Source organism: Uloborus diversus, chromosome 4 (assembly GCF_026930045.1).
Source record: "Uloborus diversus isolate 005 chromosome 4, Udiv.v.3.1, whole genome shotgun sequence".
In the NCBI taxonomy this organism is placed as follows: Eukaryota; Metazoa; Arthropoda; class Arachnida; order Araneae; family Uloboridae; genus Uloborus; species Uloborus diversus.
In genome coordinates, this window is record NC_072734.1 from 53,611,554 (window position 1) to 53,638,813 (window position 27,260).

At 33.5% G+C, this 27,260-nt stretch overlaps 1 protein-coding gene across 1 annotated transcript; it reads right to left on the reverse strand.

Annotated features, from left to right (window-relative positions):
• LOC129220575 (sialin-like) lies at nt 1-26,439 on the reverse strand. The gene is made up of 5 exons (XM_054855007.1): nt 26,332-26,439; nt 18,152-18,354; nt 14,426-14,662; nt 2,972-3,155; nt 1-128 (listed from the first exon to the last, which is right to left on the reverse strand). The coding sequence occupies exons 1-5, from the start codon at nt 26,345-26,347 to the stop codon at nt 1-3; spliced, it is 768 nt and encodes a 255-aa protein (XP_054710982.1). The 5' UTR covers nt 26,348-26,439.
• Between the last annotated feature and the right edge of the window lie 821 nt (nt 26,440-27,260).

The window sequence follows — 27,260 nt, forward strand, 5'->3', positions numbered from 1 at the left end:
TCAATTGCAGCATCTTTTCCAACGTACTTGTAAATTGTAAGGATATCCCTGAGAAGAAGCAAGAACCCATACTTTGAATCCAAACTTGATGAGTTTTCCTCTCATGTACATTTTTTCTGAATGTTTTCCTGTATAGGGGATCATTTCCTCATCAATGCTTAAAAATTCAGAAAATGTTCCAAATTGTTGCAATTTTTTACAAAAGAGGTCTATAAAACCTCTAACTTTGGCCAGCTTGTCAGAACCATCTAATAAATTATTATTGCACAGATGTAGGTACTTCTTTATTTCCCTAAATTTCTGACGACTCATCGCCTTTTGTATAAAAGGCAAGTTACAGTCATCCGAATTGCTCCAATACAAGTCTTCTTGAGGCAAAGAGTAATACCCACTAAACAGTAGAATTCCAAAAAATATTTCTAGTGACTTCTCAGATAAAGAAAATGCGCAATTATTGTTTTGTGCAGCATACCATAAAGTTTCCTCTAAGATAACATTCATTATATCTGAATCAAAATACATTTTAAACAGTTCATACGGCGTTTTATTCGCTAATTCAGGGTGTGTTTCTTCTAAAACTGGCGTTTTTTCAAATTCCATTGGAGCTAGTTCTTTTTTCCAAACATACGGTCTTTTTGTTAATTTATTTTGTCTCTTTGCATCATTCGTTTTTGCTATTCTTTTCCGCTTTGTTAATTTTTCAGGCTTTTTTTTTGTTGCGTTTGACTTTTATTCAAGTCCTCTTCATCACTTGAAAAATAGTTTTCTTTCAGGTATTTTTTTCTTTTTTTAGATGAAATTTTCTTCCTTGAAATATTTCGCGTTTTGCGCCGTTTTAAATTAATTTCTACTTCTCCACACACATCCAATGGATCTGCATCACTCAAGTTATTTTCATTAAAATTTTCTTCGTCAGTAATCCGACCAGGATCTGGCGGCAAACAAGTGATTGTACACTCATCTGCTGAAATTTCATCTGAATCTAATGTATCCATATAGTCTAAGGCTTGCTGCACGGTCAAAAATTTTACAGGCATTTTTATACTAAAGTAAAAGCAAAAACACTCCCTTTTGGAAATCAATCTCGCTCTCTTATTGTCAGACTTGCAATGTTGACCAAGTATTTAGCACGCACTTAGCTGTACTGTATAGTTCTTTATAGAACGAATGGAATGTCACTTGTTTGTTGAAAAAACCTGCTCTTGAACAACAAAAGGGGGATGACCTTGTTCAATAACAAAGAGGTCAGAGTTTCAGCAGTAAAGAATGCAGAGGGGAGAGTTCATTCATGCAATAAAGGGGTTCACTGATTTGTGTAACAGGTGTGTGCTGTGACTCGGCTCTGCTAGTCAGATCAAGCCAAGTCTCCCATTTTGGGAACTTTCTAAATAAACTTCTATAAAATCCTTTAAAAATTTTTTTTTAACTGCTGTTAATTATAACTTAAAAAGACATCTATTATGCTTCAAATTTAAAGTTTCTGAACTTCTGATCTGGAATTAATTATTTTTTGTGATTTTTTTTCCATGTTAAGTAAAATGAAGCATTTTTTCTTAAGTTTGAACAATTTTAAAAAATAGTATTTAAAATGCATATTTAAAAAAAAAAAAAAATACCATCGAAGCCAGGCACGTCAATTATTAAGGGGAAAAATAAATAATTAAAATATCTTTATTATTTGTGTAGAAAAAAATTTCTAATCAAAGGTTCCCAAAATGGGAGACTTGGCCTTTAATGTAAAGAGTGTTTAGTCATTTTAGTTGAAGAATGTGTTTATTTTACATCGGGAGGGGGGAGGGGAATGAGTGATTTTCGCTTATTCAGATAACTGTTTTTACCTTTATCATTTTTTTAAACGATATCCTTTCGATTGTTTTATTCTTTTTTATATAGGGGATGTTGCAGTGGGATTTCCCGTTTGTTCTGGATGGGTAGTTAGTTTTTCACACTTAATATCTGAGGACTCTTTTTATCTTTTGAGTATGGCTGAAGGAACAAACCATCAAGTACGGGAGAAAAAATAGTTAATAGATCACCTGCTCAGTGGGCATTAGATAAATCAAGTTGTAATAAATATACGCATTCTGACACCAATCAGCTTAAAACATTTTCTTTTTACTTTTTTTTCTACAAAACGGCTCAAACACTTGATAGTTTATTGAAATTTTTTAACTTTTCAATTTGCAAAGTTTGAACAGAACAACGTCTGTCGGATCCTCTAGTGATACATATAACTTACATTTACACTGACATGAAATCGCCTTTGCTTCCATGGAGTTTATATGATGTCCAGCTCTGCTTCGTTATTTCGCAAAAGTTCACAAAAAAAAAAAAAAAAAAAAAAAAAAAAAAAAAAAAAACCTTATTAATTAAAAAACTATGTCTCCCAAACTTAGAATATTGCCTTTAAAATATATAAGGAAATGCGATGCCTAATTTCTATAGCAATCTTTTTATTTTAATTTCACTTCAAACCTTAAACTTGCGGTTTTCTCCATTTTTCCCTAAAAAATTGACCTTGATTTAGGTTTACCCCAACACTCAAATAACTTGCTTTAATCTACTCTGCAACACAAGCAATTTTTCGCGAAGTACAAATTTCATTGTCACAACCTCTTTTTTTTTAAAAATTTGATTTTTTACAAAGAAAATAATACAGCTTTTTTTTTTTTTTGCAAACGAAAATAATGTATTTTGGCAATATGACTAGAATTGTATCTTTAAGAGATCGCTAAAGCAATTTTTTGAGATGTATGAACTACATTATCACAACCTTTCGTTTATATAATTTTTACAAGCAAACATAATGAATTTTGGCAAAGCCTTTTTTTTACAAACGAAAATAATGAACTTTTGCAATATGACTAGAACTGCATCTCTAAGAGATCACAACAATCGCGTCATTTTTCAATCCATCAAACCTGACAGGATTTATGGATTGGAAATATTAAAAATGAATTACAATACTTACCGAAAATGTAAAACACTGAAGGCCACCCTCCCATCGAAGTACTGTCACAGATCAACCCTGAAAGGACTCCTCCTACTAAACGTCCTAGCTGATATCCTGTAAGTCCAACACCCGCCAGAAATCCTCTTTCAGCTTTAGGATACCAGTTTGCTGATAAGACACTAGTCGCTGGCAGCATAAACCCCTGAAAAACGTGCGAAATCTTGCATGTTAAGTGTTCAGTATTTAAACTTATTTTTATTGTAGGGGAGACCGGGGTAAGATGACTATGTTAACAATTTTTGTTGTTTATTAATTTATTTTAAGGATAGTAAAATTAATTTCAGATGAGCTGTTAGAGTATTCCCTTGTGGTATTAAATATATTACCATTTAATTTTTCAAATAAAAATAACGAAGGATATTTTAATTTTTTCATGACCTTAACAAATCATCATCTTGCCTCAGTACTGGGGCACGATGACTTTGACCTTGGGGTAAGATGACAACGTTGAAAAGGTTGAACACATTTTATGTTTTGAATGTTTTACCTAGTTTTAGAAATGATAACTGTTTTTTACGTATTACAAAAAATCAAATTAAACGTAATCCATTGGAGCGTAATGTTGTAGTGTTAAGTTGTGCTGCGAACAATAGACACAAATAAAAATGCCGTTTCCATAACTGGAACATGCCTCATGCCACCACTCTTGACTTTTACAGCACTGGGTCCGTTCTTCTGTTGGAGGGTCACAACATTCCTCTTTACAAGCAGGGTATCTTATAACACCATTTTTTGAAGTTGATGCAACTGAATTGATCGGCATGAATTGAATAGACTTGGACCTAAGTCTATTCAGTTGCTTTAGGTCCAAGGAACTCTAAGTTCCTTAGACCTAAAGGAACTTAGTTTACGTTTTTTTTACTCCCTTTTTAGCTTCACGAGCTTAGTTTCCCTTTTTTTTTTAAATAATCCTTTTTTGTCCTTCCGCTTTGCTCCTTGTTCTGACATTTCTTTGATGGTGCTTGGTAAGAATGTTTGAGCTCAGTTTTCTGCTTTTTTTTTTTTTTTTTGTTTTCTCAAATTGTGTTGCTTTAGGCAATGCATTGAAATCAGAAACACTAACAGGCTTCTTTGGTGCATCGGAATCAGTATTTGCCATAACCCGTTTTTACTGGAGGGTTTTTATTTTGGTTTTCCACTCCCAAGGTCTGAGGATTAGCACTATTATTCTCAGTTTAATCGTTAACAACATCATAGTCCGCTAAAAACAAGGGAATTATGAGTCTTGATCCCTCATTCCTTAAACCCTTTATTGGCATTTCTAACTGTAGCTGGTTTGAAATAAGCGGTGCTCAAAAGTCTACCAATAATTGTGTGTGTGATAGTTTGTCCTAGATGAATGGCCATAAAGTTGTAACATGCTTGGCTATAGTAGGTTTTCAATAGGCAGAAAAATGACGCACCAGGAGCTAGAAACGATGCGATGTGTGGGGTGGCAACCCAACCGCATGATAATGTTTTTTTCACTGCAATATAAGATAGTCTGCAAACTTATGATTATCAATAATCAACAGAGCAGGAGATTCTTTGCTTGGTTTAATTCAGTCAACTAGTCATTTGGTCAACTAGTTTATAAATAGCCTCTGGTCACCGGCTTTCGAACGACACCTCCCTCGATTCAATGCGTCCTTTAAACTCAGAGGAGATAGAAACGCAAGGTCGCGTGAACAAACACACAGACAAATAAGCGTTTACAGGATTTAATAAAATGGACAACGTAGTTAGTTTAATAAATTCCGAAACATGGGGCAAGATGACGACCTCGCCATCTTGCCCCGGACTGCCTGTTTGAACGGATTCTTCTCCATTGCCATAAGAGAAGGCGATTAATTGACATTTATTCATGGTAATAGGTAGTATTTATACTAAGTTTCTCATAAATACTAAAAAGACACGATATAACTTATCTGTAACTGTAGCAGAGCTTTTTTACTGATGCATAAAAGTTTGATCGTGGCAACGATGAACAATCAGAGCTTCAGAACTAACACAAATATGGTGATTTCAGCGTCTCTATACTATTGCTGAACGAACAGCAGATGGGAGAGACTGGGGGAAAACGGAAAAAATAAGGCATTCGTCATCTTGCCCCGATCTCCCCTACATTTATTTTGTGCAATATTTTTCCAAACAGAATTATTTCAAACAGACGAAATGCCTCTTTAACTTGATTTGACACGATTTGCATGCATTAACTGTGACTACGGCATAACGGTTTTAATTTTTACATACAAACCGTCAGGCACTTTTAACTGAATAACGTTGTTTTATTAACTTGACAAGTAAACACTTGAAAAATATCAGCACTCTAAACGTTTTATCTGCAGCTTAATGAATTTGAAGAATATAAATGTTTTGAATAGTAATACGTAATATGTAGGGTACAGAGTGTTAAAAAAGTCTTATACTGGTTGAAAAAAAGTGATTACATAATTGGTTCAGATTTAAACACAATTATTTTTTCGTTTTGACCATTTTAGCTCAAGTTTTTTTTTTACAACGTTAGTACAATTCTGTGAGTGCACCTTTCATAGTTCTGAAAATATTTAGACGCTTTACAACACTATGCCAGGCACTGACGCAACCAGATTTTACCTACTGGGGAGGGGGGGGGATTCTAATGAGACTGTTTATGAAGTCATATGGCCTTTACCAAATCTAGCGCTCTCCCCGACAGGGCATCAGTCTTTAATGCGAAACCACTGAAGCGCTGATGCATGAAACAAGAAATTTCTGACGCCCAGTTTCCACCAGATGGAAGCACCTGGGCTCTCTTTGATGCGAAACTGCGCTAGGAATTTAATTTTACCGAGGGCATTCAAAGACAAACGCGTCCAACGAGGAGTCCAGCACCTTACCATCTGGCGGGTTTGTTCATAACAGTCCTAATAGGGATATAAACTCTTATATTAGGATTGATGAATAAATTTTTCTATGGATGCAAGACTTCATAAATACTCTGCATTATCAGTTGGTGCAATTATGACCACTTCTAGCTTTTTTTATTTTGAACTTTTTCTTATGTCTCCATAAATTAATTTTAATTATTTCAACCGGTGTGGGTGATCTTTTTGACTCTTTAAAACAACCCTCGAAAATATTTACTTAGGCTCTTGAAGAGTAGTTACAATTAATCAACGAATTATCTCAAAAAAAAAAAGAAAGAAAAAGGTTTGATTCTGGCTACAAGGAGTAGAATTATGAACATTTCCTTTTATAATATCCATCAGAACTTTAAATTTTTTTGTACATTTTTACATTTTAGACAATATTTCTCCTATTTATGTGCTAAAATAAAATCTGAGGACCACAGAGTTCTTGCATTCCTTTTGCCAGAAATTAAGTCATCTGTTCGTCATAAATTTCAGTTTCCCTGGTATCTCTATCAGAACGTGATCACGAAATCTAAGGGTATTTCACTCACTGTTTAACTTGAGGTTATTAAATCTCTTTTCTTCTTTTCTTATCATTTTTTGATGCTTTGCTTGTCTTCTTAACTTGTCCACCTTTAGGTTTTCCAGTTTGATATGCTTCCATTCATCCTTTTTTTTTTCGTGTTCTTTTTTTTTTTTTTTTTTTGTCTTTCCTGTAGGGTAGACCGGAGCACGTTTACGCGGATTTTTTTCAATGAATTTTCAAAATTTTATGCTGTCACTTAGGAAATTTCCGATATTGCGGTTTGCTGAAGCAGTTAATGGAGTCAAAATTGGTATATTCAGTTGTTGCTTAGTTTCTGTTTTTATCCATTAAAAAAATTATTTTTGAGTCCAAGTCAGCTGCGTAATCTTGCCCCGGACACGGGGCGCGTTTACGCATACTTATTTTGATACCTAACGTAATTCTGATAGTGTTTTGAACATAATGTCTTACCATCGTTAAAATAAAGCAAATTTATTACAGACTGAATAGTGTGTAAGGTAAAAGCAGAACGGGCATGAAGACAGCACTGCAATGTTGTAAGCTACAATGTACGAATTTGAAACTCAATTAAAAATTAAATGGTGATTTTCAAAACTAAATAGTCTGAAAATACTAAAAAGTTTTGAGACAGTTTGGAGCGAAACGTTTAGAAGTAAGACACAGTAAGAACGTGCGTAAAAAGGTGCTTAGACTTCAGCGCGTAAACTTGCCCCGCCGCCAAGTTTGGATTTATTTTTAACGTGTAAAAGAATGTAATAACTTTCAGTTCATACTAATATAATTCTCAAAAAAGGATAAAATTCTGCTATCTTAAGTATTATTTACTCACAATAAGCTTCAAAACGTTCAACTCAAAATTTACTCGACTCGGTAGAAAACAAATTATTCTTTCTGCATGCTAGACCGAAGTTCGACTGATGCTCAAAAACTTGTGAGAATATTTGCTAGGGAGCAGCATCAATCTGTTATGACTGCTGGCTCTTCAGTTATAATTCGTTTTTGAAACTGGGCACTGCATAAACGTGTCCCATGCGCAAACCTACCCCGATCTACCCTACACTTCAGCAAAAATAACTTCAAAAAGACACTGCAATACTATGATTCATTTCTTTGTTTCAATATTTAAATATATCAAGATATAAGCAGGAATAACATTACACTTGTAGTCAATACAAAAAAAAAAAAAAAAAGGAGAAAAAAAAATTGAATTTTGACATTTTGAATTCAAATTATGTTTTTCGCAATCACGAGTGTGTATCTGTCGGTTTGTGTGTGCATGTGTGTGTAGGCGTGTGCATGTGTGTGTGTAGGCGTGTGTGTTTGTGTCTGTGTACAGGCATGAGTGTGTGGGTATGTGTGTATAGGAAGGCGTGTGTGTTTGTGCCGGTATATGTGTGTGCGTGTGTGTGTTTGTGCCGGTATATGTGTGTGCGTGTGTGTGTGTGTGTGTGTGTGTGTGTAGGTGTGTGTATCTATACGTGTGTGTGTAGGATATGGAAGCAACCTAGAGACGGTTTTCGCTAGAGGAGCAGCATCGCGAGGCCGGTCGACGGTGGTGCTGGCAGAGGGAGGTGGTGGGAAAATAAAATGATAGGACGCCAAAAACAGTCGAGTGAGAACAATGAGCAATCGTGATTGCTCAAAAAAAAAAAAAAAACATTTGAGACATGATCATTTAAAGACTAGTCTCTGAGCGGTGCAACGTCATGCTTTAGTACCTGCGGGGAAATTTACATAATGTCTACACTTCGTTGATTTATTATTAACATTTATATTTGATTATATGGCTATATACGTAAATGTGCCCCATGCGTAAACTTGCCCCGGTCTACCCTACCTTTTCCAGCCTTTTCGTAACCTTTTTTGTTGTCAAAACTAACCCCTGTTTTGGTTTTGGCCTTGTTTTAAATTCCTTAGCTGAGCTTTGTTTGCTGCTTTTCTATTTAAACTTTTTCATGTGGTCTTAATAATTCCATTCTTAAAACCAAATGGGGCTTGTTATGAAAATGTACATTGAGGTACTAAACGTAAATATATACAGAAAACAACAATCAAAAGTAGAAAAATACTTTATGAGTTTAAGTATAAACTCATTTGCACTTACTATAAAACTTTTTCTTTGATGGCTGAAATCACTTTAAATCTCTAAAGCCAATTAGACTGTAAAACGCCGAGACTGTTTTTCGAAGATTTATATACAGTAAAACCTGTGAAGTTGACCACCTGTCTAAGTTGACCGCTTTTTTAAGGCCCTTATCATATAAATCGACCTCTGTAAGTTGACTACCTGTTTAAGTTGACCACTAGAGTAGTGCACCGCAAGTGGTCAACTTACACAGGTTTCACTGTACTCTTTTGGAATTATTTAAATGTTTAACCTGTATTTATATCTAAGAACTATTTAAATGCTCCAGAAAAAAGTTTAGTGTGATAAAATTTTTCTAAATATTTTCATCCTGAAAAAGTTTTTTTTTAAAAATAGCACTACTAATAATTGCTCCGTGGTCAAATTACCAACTTAATCCAAGAGACTTTGTAGTTTTAACTTAAATTCACCTAAACTGAATAAAACTGTGCTTGATTAAACTTGAGCACATCAGTATTGTTACAACTATACTACCTGATCATTACTTAAATACGTGAATTAACAATATTTCTTTTCTCTACTGTCTATTTGTACGCGTTTTGGTTCAATCAAGTAAGTTGTTTGTTCTGTCCTTTAAATGCTTTTTTTTTGAAAGGGAAAATACTTTTTAACTAATTTTCATTCGCAAACTGTTCTCGTTTTTGCACAGTGAATGATATAGGTGTCAATTTTTAACCGACTTCAAAAAAGGAGGTTATGATTTCGTCTCGCGGTTTTTTATGTATGTTTTCGTATTACTTCAAGAATACTGGATAGATTTGAAAAAATCTTTTTTGTTTTTAAGGGTATACTTTCCAGATGGTCCCATGTTAATTTTGTCTGGATCTGGTGATGGGTCCCAGAGAAATCTAAGAAACTTTAAATTTAATACGTTGTGGCTACGTAGACCAGCTTGCGTCAGCTGCGCGATATGTCACAGGTCACGTGGTTGTGGCGTGAACGGTGCATTTCTTCGACGGAGAAATCTTGTCTTGAAAGATATTTAATTCTCACGAATCGGGATGTATGATTTTCATGACGCCGTCTGTTAATTTAAATTATAGTCTTACTATTTTATTTATTACTCATGTAGCGAATCAGTAAATTAAATATATTTTGCTACGGAAATAAGTTGAATTAATTACTTTACTATAAACTTTTTTTTGCTAATAAATAACTTCATTTAGTCATTAAAGTTTCTTTTTTTTAATCTTTCAGTTTTAAAATATATTTAGTGTTCAATTCAAGGGGAATCAAAGACGAAAATCCCCCCCCCCCGCCCCTTCTGAGGATTAAATTTATATTCCTTAATAAATAAATCGTAACTGGTGTCCGATTTCTGAAGTTTGACAAGTATTCTAGACCTAACATTTCATGACGCAGTCAGTTTAATTTGCACTTATGGCAATTCTAATTAACAGACTTCGTTGGAATTTTTTTATCTGCTATGCTAACCGATTACTAGAAGACGCCTGGACGGATTACGAAAACTCCTTTTCTGTTTGAAACGGTATACTTCTCCCGGTCGTCTAATGATCTTCAAATCCGGGTATGAGGAATCCTGGAGAAATCGAGAGAACTCTTCAAATTTCATATTCGCGCTTTGTTGTTTATAAATTCATAGTGTCTCACTTAGGGAAGCGATTTTTATGGTTTTTTTTTTTGTAATGGATAGGAGTGATTAAACTTAGGTCCAAAACCTTTGCTTCACCATTTTTGTTATTTAGAAAAAAGTTGTGGGCAAAAAAACAATTAACTACCTTTAATTTCAATAACGATTAAATGTAAAATTCATTGTTGAAGAAAATGCCATAAAACAAATGTACTTTCTTTACTCAGTGCTAAAGAAAGTACCATAAAACATTAATATTAATCAGTTGTTCAACCTTAAGGGCGGCGGGGGGGGGGGGGGTGTTTTGAGGGGTATTTTTCCTTTAAAGGGGGCTCTTGCTTGGGAGGAGTACCCCCTAAATATTTCCCCTGTATTAATCAATAGTAGTCATATCGCAAATTTTGAATAAAGACTCCTCTGAAGCAAACGGGAAGTTCATTTACAGTCAACTCCCACTACAACGTGATTCAACTTACGCGAAATGGCTACAACGCGAGTTTTTCACCAGTAACGACTTTTAGAGCTAACGGGAATTCCACGTTCTCAACACGAAAATTTTCGGAAGGGAATCACGGTGTGTAAGCATCGAATTCGTTACTGGCAACTAAAAATATTGGTTTCGTCGGTTGACTTTCATCCCTTTAGCATCACTAAAACTGGAAGTTTCCTTAACGTACTAGTCCAAGCATCGCTTTGTTAGTGTTATACAAATAACTACGCATTTTGCATTTATTTTTCTCATTCTAAGAGCAATAGTAGATAAAACATAATGGTTCCTAAGCCCATTGTTTCATGTAAAGTTTGTGAAGATGGAAAGAAAAAGGAAAATTTCTGACAACTAAATAAAAGATAAAGATGCTCGATGTGCTTGAACAACTAAACAATGCGTCGATTTTAGCACGACAGTTGGGTACGCATGAATTTTCCATACGTACAATTAAAAGTCAATAAAACGGCAATTCGTGCGTAAACATTCGCAGAACAGTATCTGTGCAAAATGCAAACCAAGGACGGATCCAGAATTTTTTTAAGGAGTGGGCGGTTGACTTTTTAACTTATCTATGTAATTAATTAAAACATGGTTTTGTGTGTGGGGGCTGGGGGGGGGCGCACAACATTATTATCTACCTGGGGAGATCTCCATACTCCTTTTTTCTTAATATCGCAAAAAATTGTCTGATCAAAATCTTTGAAACTTCAACTCTAAAAAATTTCCGAGAAGGAGATTCATATTCGATTCCCATTTCTTTCCTTAATGTCGTCAAATATGGCCTACATTTGTGTTTTAAGACTTTAATTCGGAAAATTTGCCAGTGCAGGGTGTCTCAAGGGAGGAGCGATCGCCCCCATCGCCCCTCCCTTGTATCCGTCCTTAATGCAAACATTGTGAAAATGGAAGCTGCTCCTGTATTGTGGATTTCAGAAACCAAAAGGAGGGGTGTTACTATAGATGGAAACGTCGAAGCAACTGTATTTAGAAAATATATTAAAATAACTATTTGAGATCACGCATCATAAATCATCATCATTTTTAAGTTACATATATTGCTACTGTATTTACTGCACACTGTATAGATCAATTAGTACCACAGACAGTACGTACCGTGATGTTTTGTTTTATGTCTTTCTCTCCCATTGAACATCCATTTTATGCATCGTAACAGTATTTTTTGTTGAATAAAACAGCTTAAAAAAATACAGTTAAAATTCAGTAATTTTTATAAGAAAATGTAAAGTATAGTTTAGGAATGGTTTATAACAGTTTTCAGTGGTGTTTACAAACGTCTAAGCTAATCGAGTGCGTTTGTAAAAATTCATACACGTACCTTTTTTGACAACGCGAAATTTCGACTTACGTAACTGACAATCCACCAAATCCTGAGTTAAACACTACATAATTTAACAAAACGCGAAAGTCTTCAAAACTAAACCTACTCAGTTACGTTAGGTAGTAGTTTACAGGAGGCCTCGACTTCAAACGGTTATTAAAAATTAATAGATCGTATATAATTAGTTTGGTATTAAAATAATTCATCGTATAGCAATTAAAATCAGTGTTTATTTTATGATTGGCTGTTTAGTTGATTTTTGTACTGGAATTGTAAAATAAATTTGATTTATACGTTTGCGTATTAAATCGTATGTAAGTATGACCAATTATTTTTTCTCTTTTCCTTTTTTTTTTTTTTTTTTTTTTGTAAATAATTTTACCTGAACACTGGCATCAAAATAATCATTTGTTAATTTTCAATCTAACGAGAAAAAACTTTGATATTGAACGAACAAAAGACAATCTCAATTTATATTAACAGTAGAAATATTTCGCGGTTTAGATTTACAAAAAAGCGAATACAGGTATCAAGTTTTATGACCCAAGACCAAAAAAAAAAAAAAAAAAAGAAAAAAAAATATGAAAATCAAAGAGAGGAAACCAGCATAGAAAGATTTAGGGACAGTGAAATGAATTGTCGCATCCCGACTTTCGCGAGGGATGCGTTCCTAGGCTCCTCGCGTAAGTCGAAATTTCGCGTTGTGAAAAATTGTATGTATATGCTTTTTTACTAACATACCCAATTATTATAGACATTTTTCAACACCTTTCAAACTATTTTGGAGTATTTTTTAACTATATGTTATCGTTACTTACAAAAAGATCTGAATTTTTACTGTATATTTAAAAACGCTGCATTATTCAACATAAAATAAAGTTACGATGCTCAAAATCAGTAATCAAAGGGAGTGAAAGACATAAAGTAAAACAGTCTGCAGTAGTAATAATGTAACGTTTCCATCTAAAGTAACAACCCCTCTTTCAGGGTCTCTATAATCCACAATATAAGAGCAACTTTCAATTATAAAGTAGTGCTTTAAACTAAAACTAAGTTCTGAACTGATACAGATTGCCTTTTCATGACCTTTAGTTGTATGAATGGAAGAGTCACTCATATCTAAGTGTCGTGCTACCTTATATCCACTTTTTAGTTGGTTAAGCGAATCAAGAATCTTTACCTTTTCTTAAAATGTCGCAAACTTTCGCTTTTTGTTTCATCTTCACAAACTTTAGATGAAACAGCGTGACTAGGGACCACAATATTTCATCACAATTCATATTTAGGATAAATAAATGAAAATATGGAGTGATGATTTCGTCGACACAGTGCTAAACTAACGAATGTGAAAAATCGTATTTTTCAAACTCAATGTTTGCCACAGTACTCAAAAAGGGCTACTTCAAACGATAATGTTTTTACTCGTAAAGTTATCTATAAAAATTTAAACGTTGAAAATAACTAAACGCGTAAGGTAGAAAAAAAATATGTTTAGATTTTGGCTCTCCTGAAAAGTGCCCATTTTCACATTCGTTAGCTTAGCATGGTGCCGACGATTTATACACTAAAAAAGTAATGCTTACACTAGTGCGATGTGTGAACTTGAGCAGTCATTGTTGCTAAGAGGATGAAAGTACATTCACGCAACCAATAATAGTAATCGATAACGAAGTCGACACTTAGCACCGCGATTCTTTCCTAATATTTTCGAGTTGCGAGCGAGTAATTCGAGTAATCTCGAAAATTCGTTACTCGTGAAAAACTCGCGTTATAGCCATTTCGCGCAAGTCGAATCGCGTTGTAGCGGGAGTCGACTGTACTCTCTTTCATAGAGAAACTATCCATATACAACAACTATCCATGCAGAGACTTACACGGAGGCAAATTACTCAGATGTGTAGAATAGAGTGAATGCCAACGATAATTTGCTGAGTTATAAAAGAAACCAGATATTGCGGAGTGGACCAACTTGAATATTCAAAACAAAAATGAAAAATATATTTTTAATGTGGAAGTAGAAATCCTCAGCTCCTTTAATCAGATTCAAATTTCTGATCATTAAAAATTTTCTTGAAACTCATTTCAAATAAGTAATATATGGATGCTTCTGTTGCCAAATCGATTAACTCCACTTTTAAAAAAAATCATCATCTATGCTTAAATAGTGCTTAATCAATGCTTAGCATGTGACTTTATATTAAAGTTTTGGTTCAGTATATTTCTGACCATGTGATGGCAGAAAATGCAACACGAGGTCCTATTTATTCCTACGTAAAACACAATCTTCTTCGTAATTTTTCTCAACTTTTTGCTTCATGGAGTTAATTGATTTGGCAGGTGAGGCATCCATATAACATAAATATAAATGGTTTTTTTTTTAAAAAACTAGTGCTGCTAAAAAATAACAGTCCATTAGTTTTACCAACCTGAGCAATTCCTCGAACACATTGAATGAATATCAAAAAGTAAACATGTACTGCTGGCGTTAAAGGAGTGATCAAAGTCGTGAAAGATGAAACAAATGTTCCACTAAAAAGTGCGATTTTGGGTCCAAACGTTTCTGCTAGTTTTCCTCCAACTGTCAGTGTTAAAACATATCCAAAGAATCCAGCACCTAAAATAATGCCTTGCATTTGAGGGCTCCAGTCATATTTTACTGTGGTCTAAAATAGAATAGAAAGTTATACTTCAGCATAGAAAATCAAACCTTAAATTTCAGTGAATAAAGAAAAGACCGAAATGGGAGATTGTCGAATGCACAGGTGATTCACAGGAAATAGTCACTAACCGATGTCTTTGCTATGTGAATGTTGACATTTGACAATCAGCGGTGAATATTTACTTGGTTTCGGAATTTTACAGGAACACATACAATATTTGCGTACTATTTTTAACAGAGTGAATAGTTCTTAAAGCGAATGTTAAAGCATACCTGGGCAGTTCTCAAAAGGTAGGAACAAAAAAGTTAACTTTGAGCAATTTCAAAAATTTTCAAATTTGACATCAATTTTGCTTTTATTCTACAGCATGCATACCTAGAACACAATATATGAACTTGAAAAGACAGCAGGTATTTGTAAAAATTGTTAATTAGCAAATCAAATCAGCAGTCTGTAGGTAACAGATTTTGGACATTGTTGTCCTGTAGGTAACGGATTTTGGACATCATTATAATGTAAGTTTCACCATTTTTGACAATTGTTAATCTGATTTTTAACTTTTCCAATGAAAATTTTATTTACTACTTTTTGAATTTTGAAATTTAATAATAAAGAGGATATTAATGAAGTACTTGAATGGCTATACATGCTGCTCTTAACATATAATAAAGTTTTGGAATGATTTTCAAGAAGTTGATGAAAGGTAAAAAAAAGCTTCATGGAAATAACTATACAAACTCGTAGCTTCTTTTATTAAATAACATTTGTATTTCTCTGGACTATTAACTTTCATTCCTGCAGATATTTTCCAAACTTAGAATATACTTCTACCAGAATCTCACTTTTTGTTCTACTTCTAGGAGACATAATCTCATGTGAGCATTAAACTTTGCAATAAATCCTTTTGAAAATAGGTATTAAAAATCAATAATGACTTCAAAAAGCATATAAATACAACACAAATTCCACAAAAGAACTTAATTAAATTGTTTAAAGCACTTTTTCAAAACATGTCAAAAAAAATTCTGAAGTCTTATCTTTCACCCTCTTTCCTTTATATTACACCGTAGAAACGCATTTATGCACCACTTTCAATGCTGTTAAGGCAACAGATGAGGGGGTTTGGAACTTTGCTCCGAAATTTTCCGAAATCGAAAATTCAAAAAGGTAACTTGCTGCATAAACTGCAGAGTTCCTCGTGTACAATCCCTCTGAGGCGCTCATCAACAAAATGTAGCCGTTTATTTCGTGTATGAATGTTTATTTATAGTCACCGGTACATTTTTCATTATGTCATTAGTTATCAAATTGCATGTAAAAATTTGTCAATAATAAGAGAATTATGTTTCTGATTTTATATTTACTTTATATCCAATGAACCGTTTTTAAGAGAATGAATTTCGAGAATTATTTAATTACCAATTCCAGTTGAGTGAAATATTTTCCGCTTTGTATGATATGCATATATTCATCTTGTAAGCTGTGATGCATATTGACTGCATAAACTGCATAGTTCCTCGTGTACAATCGATTTGAGGCGCTCCTCAGCAAACTGTAGCAATTTATTTCGAGTATGAATGTTTATTTATAATCACCGCAGTTTTATTCATTATCGTTAGTCATCAAATTGCATGTAAAAATTTGTCAATAATAAGTGAATTATGTTTCTGATTTTATATTTACTTTATATCCAATGAACCGTTTCTAAGAGAATGAATTTCGAGAATTATTTAATTACCAATTCCAGTTGAGTGAAACATTTTCCGCTTTGTAATGATATGTATATATCTTGTGAGCTGTGATGCATATTGACTGCATAGTTCCTTGTGTACAATCCATTTGAGGCGCTCATCAACAAAATGTAGCCGCTTATTTTGTGTATTAAATGTTTATTTATAGTCACCGCCACATTTTTCATTATATCATTAGTCATCAAATTGCATGGAAAAAATTGTCACTTGGGACAACAGCCTTAACTCTAAAAAAATTAAAAATAAAAAAATTGCTAGCGCAGGTGATAAAGTTGCCAAAACTGGTGCAGCTGAGACGATAAACTACATTTGTCAAACTGGAATTCCTCTCTGGTAACCTTTAGCTTATCGTATACTGTGTTGTCGCCAATGGCTTGGCGATTTTAGCGCAAAATGACTTTCGTTATGAACATAACTAGCCATGTTTCTACTGTAATTTATGTATTGTTCAATGTGTAACGTATTAATTATGCAAAATGCCAATGGATTAAAGAAGATAACATTATAATAACCTTTTTTATTGAGGTTAGAAGACAGTGGATCATCAAAAAATTATGAATAAACGGACAGAATTATCGGCATCAAGATCGTAACGCCATTTGGACATCTCACATGTATGTTTAAGAAAAATCATTTTTCTTCTAAGATACTGCATAAAAGCTTATGAAAACACTTTTAAACAATTGAAAATTGATTCTGAGGATCGATAAATACCTTTAAAACGAAAACATCATATACTTAGTTCTCAAATAATAGCATCGTAAAGATCGTAACTTTTGGACATACATCAAATTTCAAACTTGCGTTTTTTTAAAAATCGTTTACAAAGTAAATAATCTATCTTTACTTTTCTTATTTGTGTAAAATATTAACAAAAAGTTATTCAGTGTAAGATTCATACCTTTAATTTTTTTTGAAACGTATGGAAATAATTAAAAATTTTTTTTTAAATGGTACATTTGCTCAGTTAACGTTTTGGTATGTTCAAAATTGTGCCTTTTAGCAAAGAAAATATTTTTTAAGGGCATTTGAAGAGCATTTTTCCCATAATTTATGTCAATTCTTGTCTCTATACAGTATTATAGTTTAACTCAAAAATTTTTGAGTTAATTAAAATGACAGTTATTTAGTGTTGAAGCTTCAAAGTTGAGGTCTGTGTTTGCTTCCACATTTTGAGAACTGCCCACCTGTGCCTTTAAAACTGCAAACAATAAATTTAGATTTGAAGTTATTGCAGGTCAAGATATCAAAAAGTCTCGTATCAATTCAGAAATGCTGCACTGATTAAAAAAAAAAGACGAAATAGTCACTAAAATGGTGAAAAATAGAATATCCCTACAATAAAAAAATATAAGAGAGAGAGAGAGGGGGGGGGGGGAGAGGGAGAGATCGAGTTTAAAAGAAAAATGATTGACTAAAAGTTCACTAATCATTTATCATAACGTTCTGTTTGTAATGAACATTTCAGTTTATCTAGGAAGGTGAAATTTCCTATCAATCATATTTATTTAACTTATTGTTTGTATGCTTTAGTAATTTAAATGATGGTAATAATATTTATGTCGTACTTCAGAAGTAATTTATAAGACTGCTTTTAGCCACCGTATACAGTATAAATGTTAATTTCCACGTCAAACATAACATAATTATAATGTCAAAATAAAATTGCAAAAACTACGAAATAAAGTATTAAGACTCCAGTAAAATCAAACTACGGAATGGAGTTTAGTGGTTTTAGTACCTGTACTTCACTTTGGGAACTCTGATGAAGTATTTCCTGTGTTGCATTCAAAACATGGGGAACAGGAAGGTTTCTATGGGTTGGAGGATTCACTATTTCTACTATGGCGACACTTATGCTCATTCGATGAGCATTCATGATGAGATACGTTAGGAATCCTATAAATGAAATATAATATCGGCGCTTGAAACAAGGTTGATCTTCTGAAATGAAAGCAAATAAAAATTGGCACTTGTTCTTCCGTTTTACCTCTTAGAAATTTTAAAATAAATTAATTACTGCATTCAAGTACATAAAATCAAAGTTTTCAATTAATATAGTGTAAAAAAGAAGACCTTTAATAACATATTTGCGTAAAATGTAAAATAGTATTCTCCGTCAACAACGGGTGAGAAAAAAAACATTCCACCAAAATTTCTTTTATCATTGCCATTACCAAAAACAATTGATATCGCAGACGATAACTAATTTGAATAACACAAAGGGATATAAAACATTGCAGATAGTAATGAATTCGCAACTCCAACGAACTATAGGGGGCACTGCAGCCACTGTCTAATGGCGGACGAAAAAGGTAAAACAAACGCACGCCGTAGCGTAGAAAATTCTTATAAGCCTAGTAAATTTTGTTCGTATGCACCATTTTTTCGCTTTATTCTTTTAAAATTAATTTTCAAAGTCGTGTGGATATTCTGGCCTACGTAGAAAGAAGTAAGAATTTAAGAAGCACTACTAAATGTCAAAAATTAATGCAAATTACGTAGTTCGTAGTTCTAAGCAGCCATTTCCACGATGTTGAATTCGATATTTATCAAATCTTGATAAAACTAAATAATAATTGTGGCCTGACAAGAATACCAATTAATGCTAGATAGTTTGATTATGTGACATTACGAATTATTAGGGAAAGAAGATGATACTTCTTTGCCTTGCTTGACTAGCGCTAATTGTTTTGCATTTGTAGCTGAGTTATTTTTCTCAAATTGCCAAATCGGTTAATTTTAAAATTTTCTGTTTCGTATGCTTCTAATTTCTGAGTTATGATTTAATTATATCATGCTATGCAAATTATCAAGAAAATTCTCATGGATATATGGTGGTAGTTTTCTTCCCAATTGATCTACCATTATTTCTTTTTACAAATTAAATTTTGTAATCTTTCTACCATTTTATTCCACTCATGATAAAAAATTAAAATGGTTTAACTGACATGCGAAATCTCGCCATGGATTCTTTCTGGCCAGTGTTGGGCATTAATCAATTATTTTTTCAATTGCCTTGTTAATTGATTAAAAAAGTAATTGCAATTAAATTAATTGCAATTAAACTTTTAGTTGTGCTTTGCAATTAATTTAATTAGATTTATGTACGTTAATCGCTTTTCACAATTAAAATAATTTCAATTAATTTTTAAACTGTTTTATGAAACAATTAAAACTAACAATTAAATTAATGTATCAATAGGTACAGCGCAGCGTATAGAGTTCAAAGTATTATTCGAATTCGTATTTTCGTTCATTGTTGATTGATCGCTCTCCGCGTGAACTATTCTCGTCTTGGCAAGTTTTTTCCACACGTAAATGTTTGCGTTTTAATTAAGTGTTTAAAAATTGTGCAAATCATTGTTTTATAGTTTAACCTCTAACAGGGGAAATCACAAAGAAGGACATAACAGGGGACGTAAGATTTCAGAGACCGCTCTGTTCATTTTTTTTCATCGTGTAATTAAGATGCATTCCTGTAATTACGCTCAGATGTTCTTCGGACTTTTACTAGAACGGAAAAAAATATATTAATTTTTAATTGAAATATACCTTTTTGAGAATATGTTGCTGGAGCCATACGATTTTTTGAGAAAAGTCATATGCTGCAGTGAATAATTTACTGCTCGTAATAAAGTTACTGATACATGAAATACACCGCTAGCTCAGTCATTTCCAGCCGAGGACTGCAGGTTCGTGCTTATTAGCACTCATCAGCCCGGCATAGGAAAGTGACTGAGCTGGAGATGGAAAACCTCAAACTGGTAGCTAATATAGAATTAGCGCAGACCCAGACGAGTGACCGAAGCAATGGTCCAATTCAACTCGAGTATTTCACATATTTCTGCTTTAGCCTTTGCTGTTGGGAGGTAATTTACTGACAGTTACTGATATTTTATTTGTTGCTAACATGTGTACTTAAATAGTTAGATAGTAATATGGTAGGGGAAACCCGGCTAAAGTGAATACCCCGGGCAAAGCGAATTTTGCCTATAACTCCCATATAATTAGTTGGCTGGCAGCCGCGTTGTCATAGCAACGGTCGCCTGTTGCCGCTCCGTGTGCGGCAAACACGTCGGGACGAGTTCGCCTCACGCGACGCCAGTGAGCGAACAAAGTGTGTTTTGGGGAAACAATATTAGTTTACAAAGCTTAGTGTTTCATTTATAACTTTAATACTATTGTTGACATGTTCTTTGTTATAAGTAGGATTTGATGTACGATTATGTAGCTTTCAACTATCCGTAGACGACGAGTTTAGATGCTCTGGTTTTTTTAGCAATTTTTAGTAAACTCAAAAATGTACCAGAAGGGCAAAGCGGATTGGGCAAAGTGAATACCATATTCACTTTGCTCCCGCTCATGACAAGTCACTTCAACCTAACATGGAAGTCCTTCTATTTTAAGATGTCAAGTCAGTGCTACCATTGAAGACCGTCCTTATACTCCCATGGGATCTGAAACAACAGAATAAGTCCAAAGCAATGATGTTCCCGCTGCTTCACCCAAACCTGGATGTTCTACGAACTACTACAGTCCTTCGGTTTTACAACCTATTCCTCAGTCTGATAAAACAAATAACAACACGTAAACAAAAACTAGAGATCTACACTCCAGACAAGTACTCCAGTAAAGTATATTCAAAGACAAAAATTTGAAAAATCAAAAAGACTGTCATGAAGTAACTAGATGATGTTTCGACGAAAGCTTCTCAGAAGATTATTAAAAAAGCCAAGTACCAAAAAAGATTAATCAAAAACATCTGCTACAAAATATAGGACGGCATAAGAGAATGATAAGAAGAAGGAGTAAGGAAGTTTGATGATGTAAGGTGCATTTTCTGCGACGAAATGTTCATTGAAGAAGATGATCAGCCAATGGAAAACAGGATACAATGTCGTATTTGTACTCAGTAGTGTCATAAAGAGTGTTCAGCATTCGAAAATGGTAATGATTTTGTTTGTGATAACTGCAATGATTAGTAATGTAGCAGAAAAATGTTTTTTTTTTTATTTTTTTTTTTTTTTAATATGCTCCTAAATTTTGGATGTTGCCTTTTTTTAAAAAAATTTCTTTGCTTGTTACAATAATTACTGCAATAATTAGTATTGTAGAAAAATGCTTTTTAATTTGAGCCTTTAATTTTAAATGCTTATTTTATTCTTAAGTTCAGTTTCTTTGTTTTTAATAACAACAATAATTAGCACTGCAGCAAAAAATGTTTTAAATATGTTCCTTTTATTTTCGACGTTTATTTTATTCTTAAGTTTAATTTCTTTGTTTGCAATAACTACAATAATTAGCATTGTAGCAAATAAATGTTTTCTGGATATGTTCCTTTAATTTTCGATGGTTATTTTATTTTTAATATTTAGTTTTATGACGTATAATGTTGCTGTTCGCTTTGCCCTAGTAACGAATCCACTTTACCCGGGGTGTTGGGCAAAGTGGATATTAATGCCATTGTTGAAAACTGGTCTTATATCTGATAGTGTAATTAATATTAAGGGCAACTGTTATTGCATTACGCAAGTTCATTAAATGAAGACTGATTACAAACATTTGTTTCAATTTCTAAAGTTATAACTAAGCGACAATAATCAAGAAAAGCTTAAGGTATTCACGTTACCCGGGTTTCCCCTAACCGTTTAGCGTTCACGTCCCAGGTAGACCTGTCGTCTGTAGAATATATTGTACAAAACCAGTCATTTTTTTATGAGTTAGTTTTAATTAAAATTCACAGAACAATCGACAATTGTTAATTGTAGTAAACGACAATTAACAATTAATTAATTGTTAATTGTAATTTTTCACAATTACAATTGTTCAATTGTTGTTGTGGTTATGTTTATCAATTAATCAATTGTTAATCTTTAATTGTCAATGCAATTAAAATTTGCCCAACTCTGTTACTGGCACAATACTAAAACTATAACTCTAAACAAATTTGGCGAAACCTTTCGACTGAGAATAAAAGCAATAAAGTAAATTCTTTCTTGGTTAAACATTTTTCATTTCGTTCTACGATAATATATTCAAGAGAATATTTTGCATACTGTCCATTCCAATTAAATGCTGCTGTAAAATATGGTTAGTAATTAAATTAAGATTAAAAAAGAAAAAAAACACATTCTTATTCACGCAAAACAATAAAATTTTTTAACCTGGTATAACGTTATACAAGTTTGTTAAACCAGAGTTTTCTTGTGGTTTACGCTTTCACCATTTAACAATCAACTTGCTTTTTAGGAGGAAATAATGAAAACTACTATTACTTTGAGAAGCTTGAGAATACTATTAAGGGACGAAACAATTTCTGTTGCTGATAAGACACATGGAATGCGTTAAAAAATACTCAGTATAAACTGCCTGTGTTTACGTCAACAGACACACATGGAACGCAATGTGGCAATGCTTTAATTTTTTCAGCAGTTTTGTAAATCACCGCAAGGTAGCGTATTCGAACGCTGGAGTTGCAAATCGAAAAATAATAAATGTAAAGCACAGCAGACGAATAATTTAAAAAGTAGTAACAGCTCTTATGTCATACCATGGTCACAGTCAAACATATGAGTAGAAATATTTATACTTCTTTAATTTTCATGTTTGTCAGGATAAACTAAGCTCCTTTTAACAACAAAGAAAAGTATGGGAAACTGTTAGTTATTTCTAATGTTGCCTAAGCTTAAACCAGTGGAGAAAAGGTGGCAAAAGATATTTACGCACTTATCTAAAATTTTGTAGCATTTGTTACTGTTAAAAGTAACACCTTTTAATGCAACACCGATTTCAAAATTCTATGAGTTTTTTACTAAAAGCTTTTGAATAGCGGCTTAATAAATTACGTGTTAAAGCCCTGGGAAAAAGTACAAGGTTCAGAAAAGTATTAACAAAAAGTATGTAAATTAACTCAACAGGAACATTTTAATATCATTCTTTCATGAAAATGAAAGTAAAAAACATAAACGTAGGTTAAATACACCTGTATAGTAAAATTAAAGCAATGAATGAAATTTTGAAATCTACTGGCATTTGATGTTGGAAATACATATAAGGTTAAAACGCTGTGAAGGAAAAAATAGACTAGTTGTTGTACTAAATTAAAGTTTCTTTTTGATATTTTCTTTAATATTCCTAACCGCGCATTGAGGAATTTGCCTCTCTTTCGATACTATCGCATATTTTTAGAAACAAATTGCGCAAGCATGCGACAAATAATTTCCACACCTCTTTAATCGGGACTGGATGATGTTCAATCAAGCATACGAAACCCATTTTCTTTAAATCAAGCTTTTGTTGAGTGAGCAGCGTGAATGCTACGATCAGGGGCGTCCCGATGTTAGGTCACGGGAGGTCACAATGGCATCCCAAAAATTTCCTTATTCCGCAAATTTTGAATGTCGATTCGGCGAAATTATTATCATTCGGTGAAATGTGGAGTTCTTTTCGGCAAAATTTGGAATTCCATTCGGCAAATTGAGAATTTCTGCCCTTCCAAAAATTATAGTTCGGAGCGTCCCTGGCTAGCATTACCCTGCTCAAGTACCAACTCTCCTGTTGATAAAAGTATGTGGAGAGTCAAATCCCAACCCAGAATACACAGATATTTTTCTGAATTCATTTTGGTTTTAATTACCACAATTGGTAACGTGTCATTAACAAAATCGTTTCTCTTACTGTTATATGTAGAGCAAGAGCCTGTGAGCGCCAGACCTACGTCATAGAATAAAGGCTCAAAATTTTACTGCGTATGCACATCAGAGCAGGTAAGAAAGGTTCGCTATTATTTAAGCTGAGTCGCGCTGGCTTTTGCGGAAACAGGTAGCAAAAGTTAATCAACAGGTAGAAAACTTAATCATTCCACCTCAAGTGACTTCGTCGCCCCACCCGAACATGTCTGATTTGATCGAAACTTTGCACAGGTGCAGGCAAGCCTCTGAAAAGCTCACGACACAAATTTGCAGCTTCCAAGACCCGAATCTTGAGGATCTAGGACCGCTAAAAAAAGGGCTCCAAAATGGCGGATTAGCTTTGTGAAGTGAATTGTCATGTTTGGCACAGTTCCTCCATTGGAGGCCATTTGGAGCCCACTTTTTTTTTTCTTTTTGGAGTATTCCAGATCCTCATGATTTGTGTTTTAGATGCTGAAACTTTCCATAGGTTACTTTCAAAGGCATGTCCGCTCCTCTCTAAAACGTCCTTTAAATGGTAGATGGTTGGATGTCGACCACCAGGTCACGTGACATGGAATGAATCTGGGATGTTTAGCTTTTGCCTCAATTTTACGCACCTTTTCTACCTATTTCCCGCCAAAGCCAGCGCAACTTAACTTAAATAATAGCGAACCTTTCTTACCTACTATGATGCCCTTACGGAGAAACATTTTGGCCTTTTATACTATGACGTAGTTCTGGCACTCATGGGCTTTTAGACTATTACTGATTAACTTCCATACTGAAGCTTGGAAAAGTTATCGCCAGTTTTTAATACAAAGAAAGTTTTTTTTAACATCATGACAGTACTTTTAAAGTCATATGACCCTTCAAAAGTTTTGCTTTTCTTTATTCGGAAAAGTTGTATTTTTTCATTGATCTGCTTGTCACGATATCGAAAAACAGTTATGTTCTTCTGATACAGAGTAGGCTTACTCACAAACTATTTCAGAAGACTTGTTTCGTCTCACGACTTTAAAAAAATCAGTTGGTTTTGGGCAGCCTGAAACCAATTGGGAGTCTTTGAGCGTGATTTATTGAGTCGGTGATTGTAATTAGAGGACTGAAACTGATTGATTGATTCATTCATTCATTGAACGATATTTATTAAATGAGCGTTTTTGGTGAAAAGAAAGTGGTTCCTGGAATGACCGTTGCTAACTGAGCGTGATGGATTCAACGTGGTTTATAAAATGAGCGTAATTTTACGTATATATACGAAAATTAATTATCCAAAACACCTTGCCTATAATTGGCAGAGTTTCTTACATGAACAGTTACCCTTTTAAAGCACACCTGTCATGTCGCCAAACAGCAAAAACGACGCACACATACGTATAAATGCATTACTTCAATCAAGTAATTGCAATTAAAATACACGTATGCAAATTCATAAATGTAGCTTATGTAATCGTGAAAGCATCCCTTTTTTTGTGGGAAAATGTCTAGTTTTAAGCAGACTAAGGTCCACATGTTGTAATTTCTTCAAAAATCTCTTAACTGAAACCTGAAAAATTCTTAAGATATTTTAAAGATTTTCGGCTTAACAATGCAGAACACTTTCAAACAAAAGTCATCCAAGAAAAGTTAATCGTTTTTAATCATCTAATATAGTGAACGTTTAATTACTACGGAATTATTTCACAATCTAGAGTTGGAGGACACCGCTTAGGATCATGTTTTACTTTCCTAATATAATTTTAAAGCATTAATGCTAGCGAGCATTGTAGCGTCTTTATCTGCAAATTTGGCATAGGTAATGATACACCAGTGAGAAAAAAAATTAGGGAGTGACTATATTTCAATCATTTTTTTTTAAATTGTAAATAAATGAAACTAGACAATGTATGATAAGATCTTTTTTCGCAAAATTTTGAAAATTACTTTCAACTTTAGGATGAAATTTGAAAATTGAAGGAGATGGGGCGGGGGGGGGGGGGCATATAACAATTTCTTTATGAGAGAAGAAGGCGTGGTTATCTAAGGCTTGAAACTCACTGAATTAAACACTTTATCACAAATAATAACTAAACTGATCAGAAGTATCATGGCATCATGTCATAACTCTTTTAGTATCGACTCTTTGTAGCATAAATATTATTACTCTTTTGAGTTTTGCTGAATTTTCAAATTAATAACAAACATATGCAACTGAATAAAGTACACTTAAACGTTATAAAATTGTTGTTTGTTCAAACTTACTTACCATCTGCCTTCTTCATAATTTCTCCAGAAAACAAGCAAATAATTAAAGTAAATTGCGTAAAATTATATCATTATCTTATAAAATGATGTCATACACTGTCTAATTTTAAGTAAGAAGTGATTAAATCCTGACACAGATTACATTTCATTCATAACATTACACATTTTTTTCGAAGTTAAATCTGACCTGACTGCTTCTCAGGTTCTTTTAGCGCATGCAAAGCTGCTATGAAGCTTGATCAACCTTTGTCATCATTTGATAACAGTTAGCCTTTGATGTTTCAACACTCCTTAACACTTTCATCTGAGCCACTGAAATACGTAAACATTTGCGAAACATGAGATATTTTTTGAATCAGTTGAGATTGGACCTTGGTAGACACAGTTATTTATTTAATTTTTTTTAATGAATTAACCGTCGATGATAAATGTTTTGCTGCACTTTGTATAGGGTGCCCGTGTACCCAATAATTTCTGAATTTCAAGAGCAGAGTCACAAAGTGGGGTCTAATTATAGTCAAGTTGCCACACGTGATACAATGAACCAGCTTACAGCGCCACCTCATGGAAAAACTCGGAGTTAGCGTTCTTATTTCAGAAACGGTAACAGAAACGGGGCGAAAGTCAATTACAAAGCCGTCCAGCATCATCAAAATCAGAAAGAAAAGTCAGCTTCCGGACACTAATGCTAAAATGTTTCTCTTTTAAGAACTACAAAAATGCATGCAGTACTTACCATTGATCTTTGTCGTAGAGGTTTCATTTTTATTTTCTTTTGTATCTTTTACGCCATACTTTTGTTTCCAACGACAGCAGTCTAAGAACATCATAATTTTCCTGGACACATCAATCATTTTAGCTGATGAGGACTTCTTAAGTATTGTGACTTCAATAAATAAATCAACACCTAATCGTTTTGATGAGAGTGCT

Excerpts from the sequence above, each read along its gene's own strand:
- LOC129220575 (XM_054855007.1), bottom strand. Across the intron at positions 3,156-14,425 it reads GTGTTCGAGGAATTGCTCAG|GGGTTTATGCTGCCAGCGAC; the intron begins GTTGGTAAAACT and ends CACGTTTTTCAG. Across the intron at positions 129-2,971 it reads TTCAGTGTTTTACATTTTCG|GAAAACATTCAGAAAAAATG; the intron begins GTAAGTATTGTA and ends TCCCCTATACAG.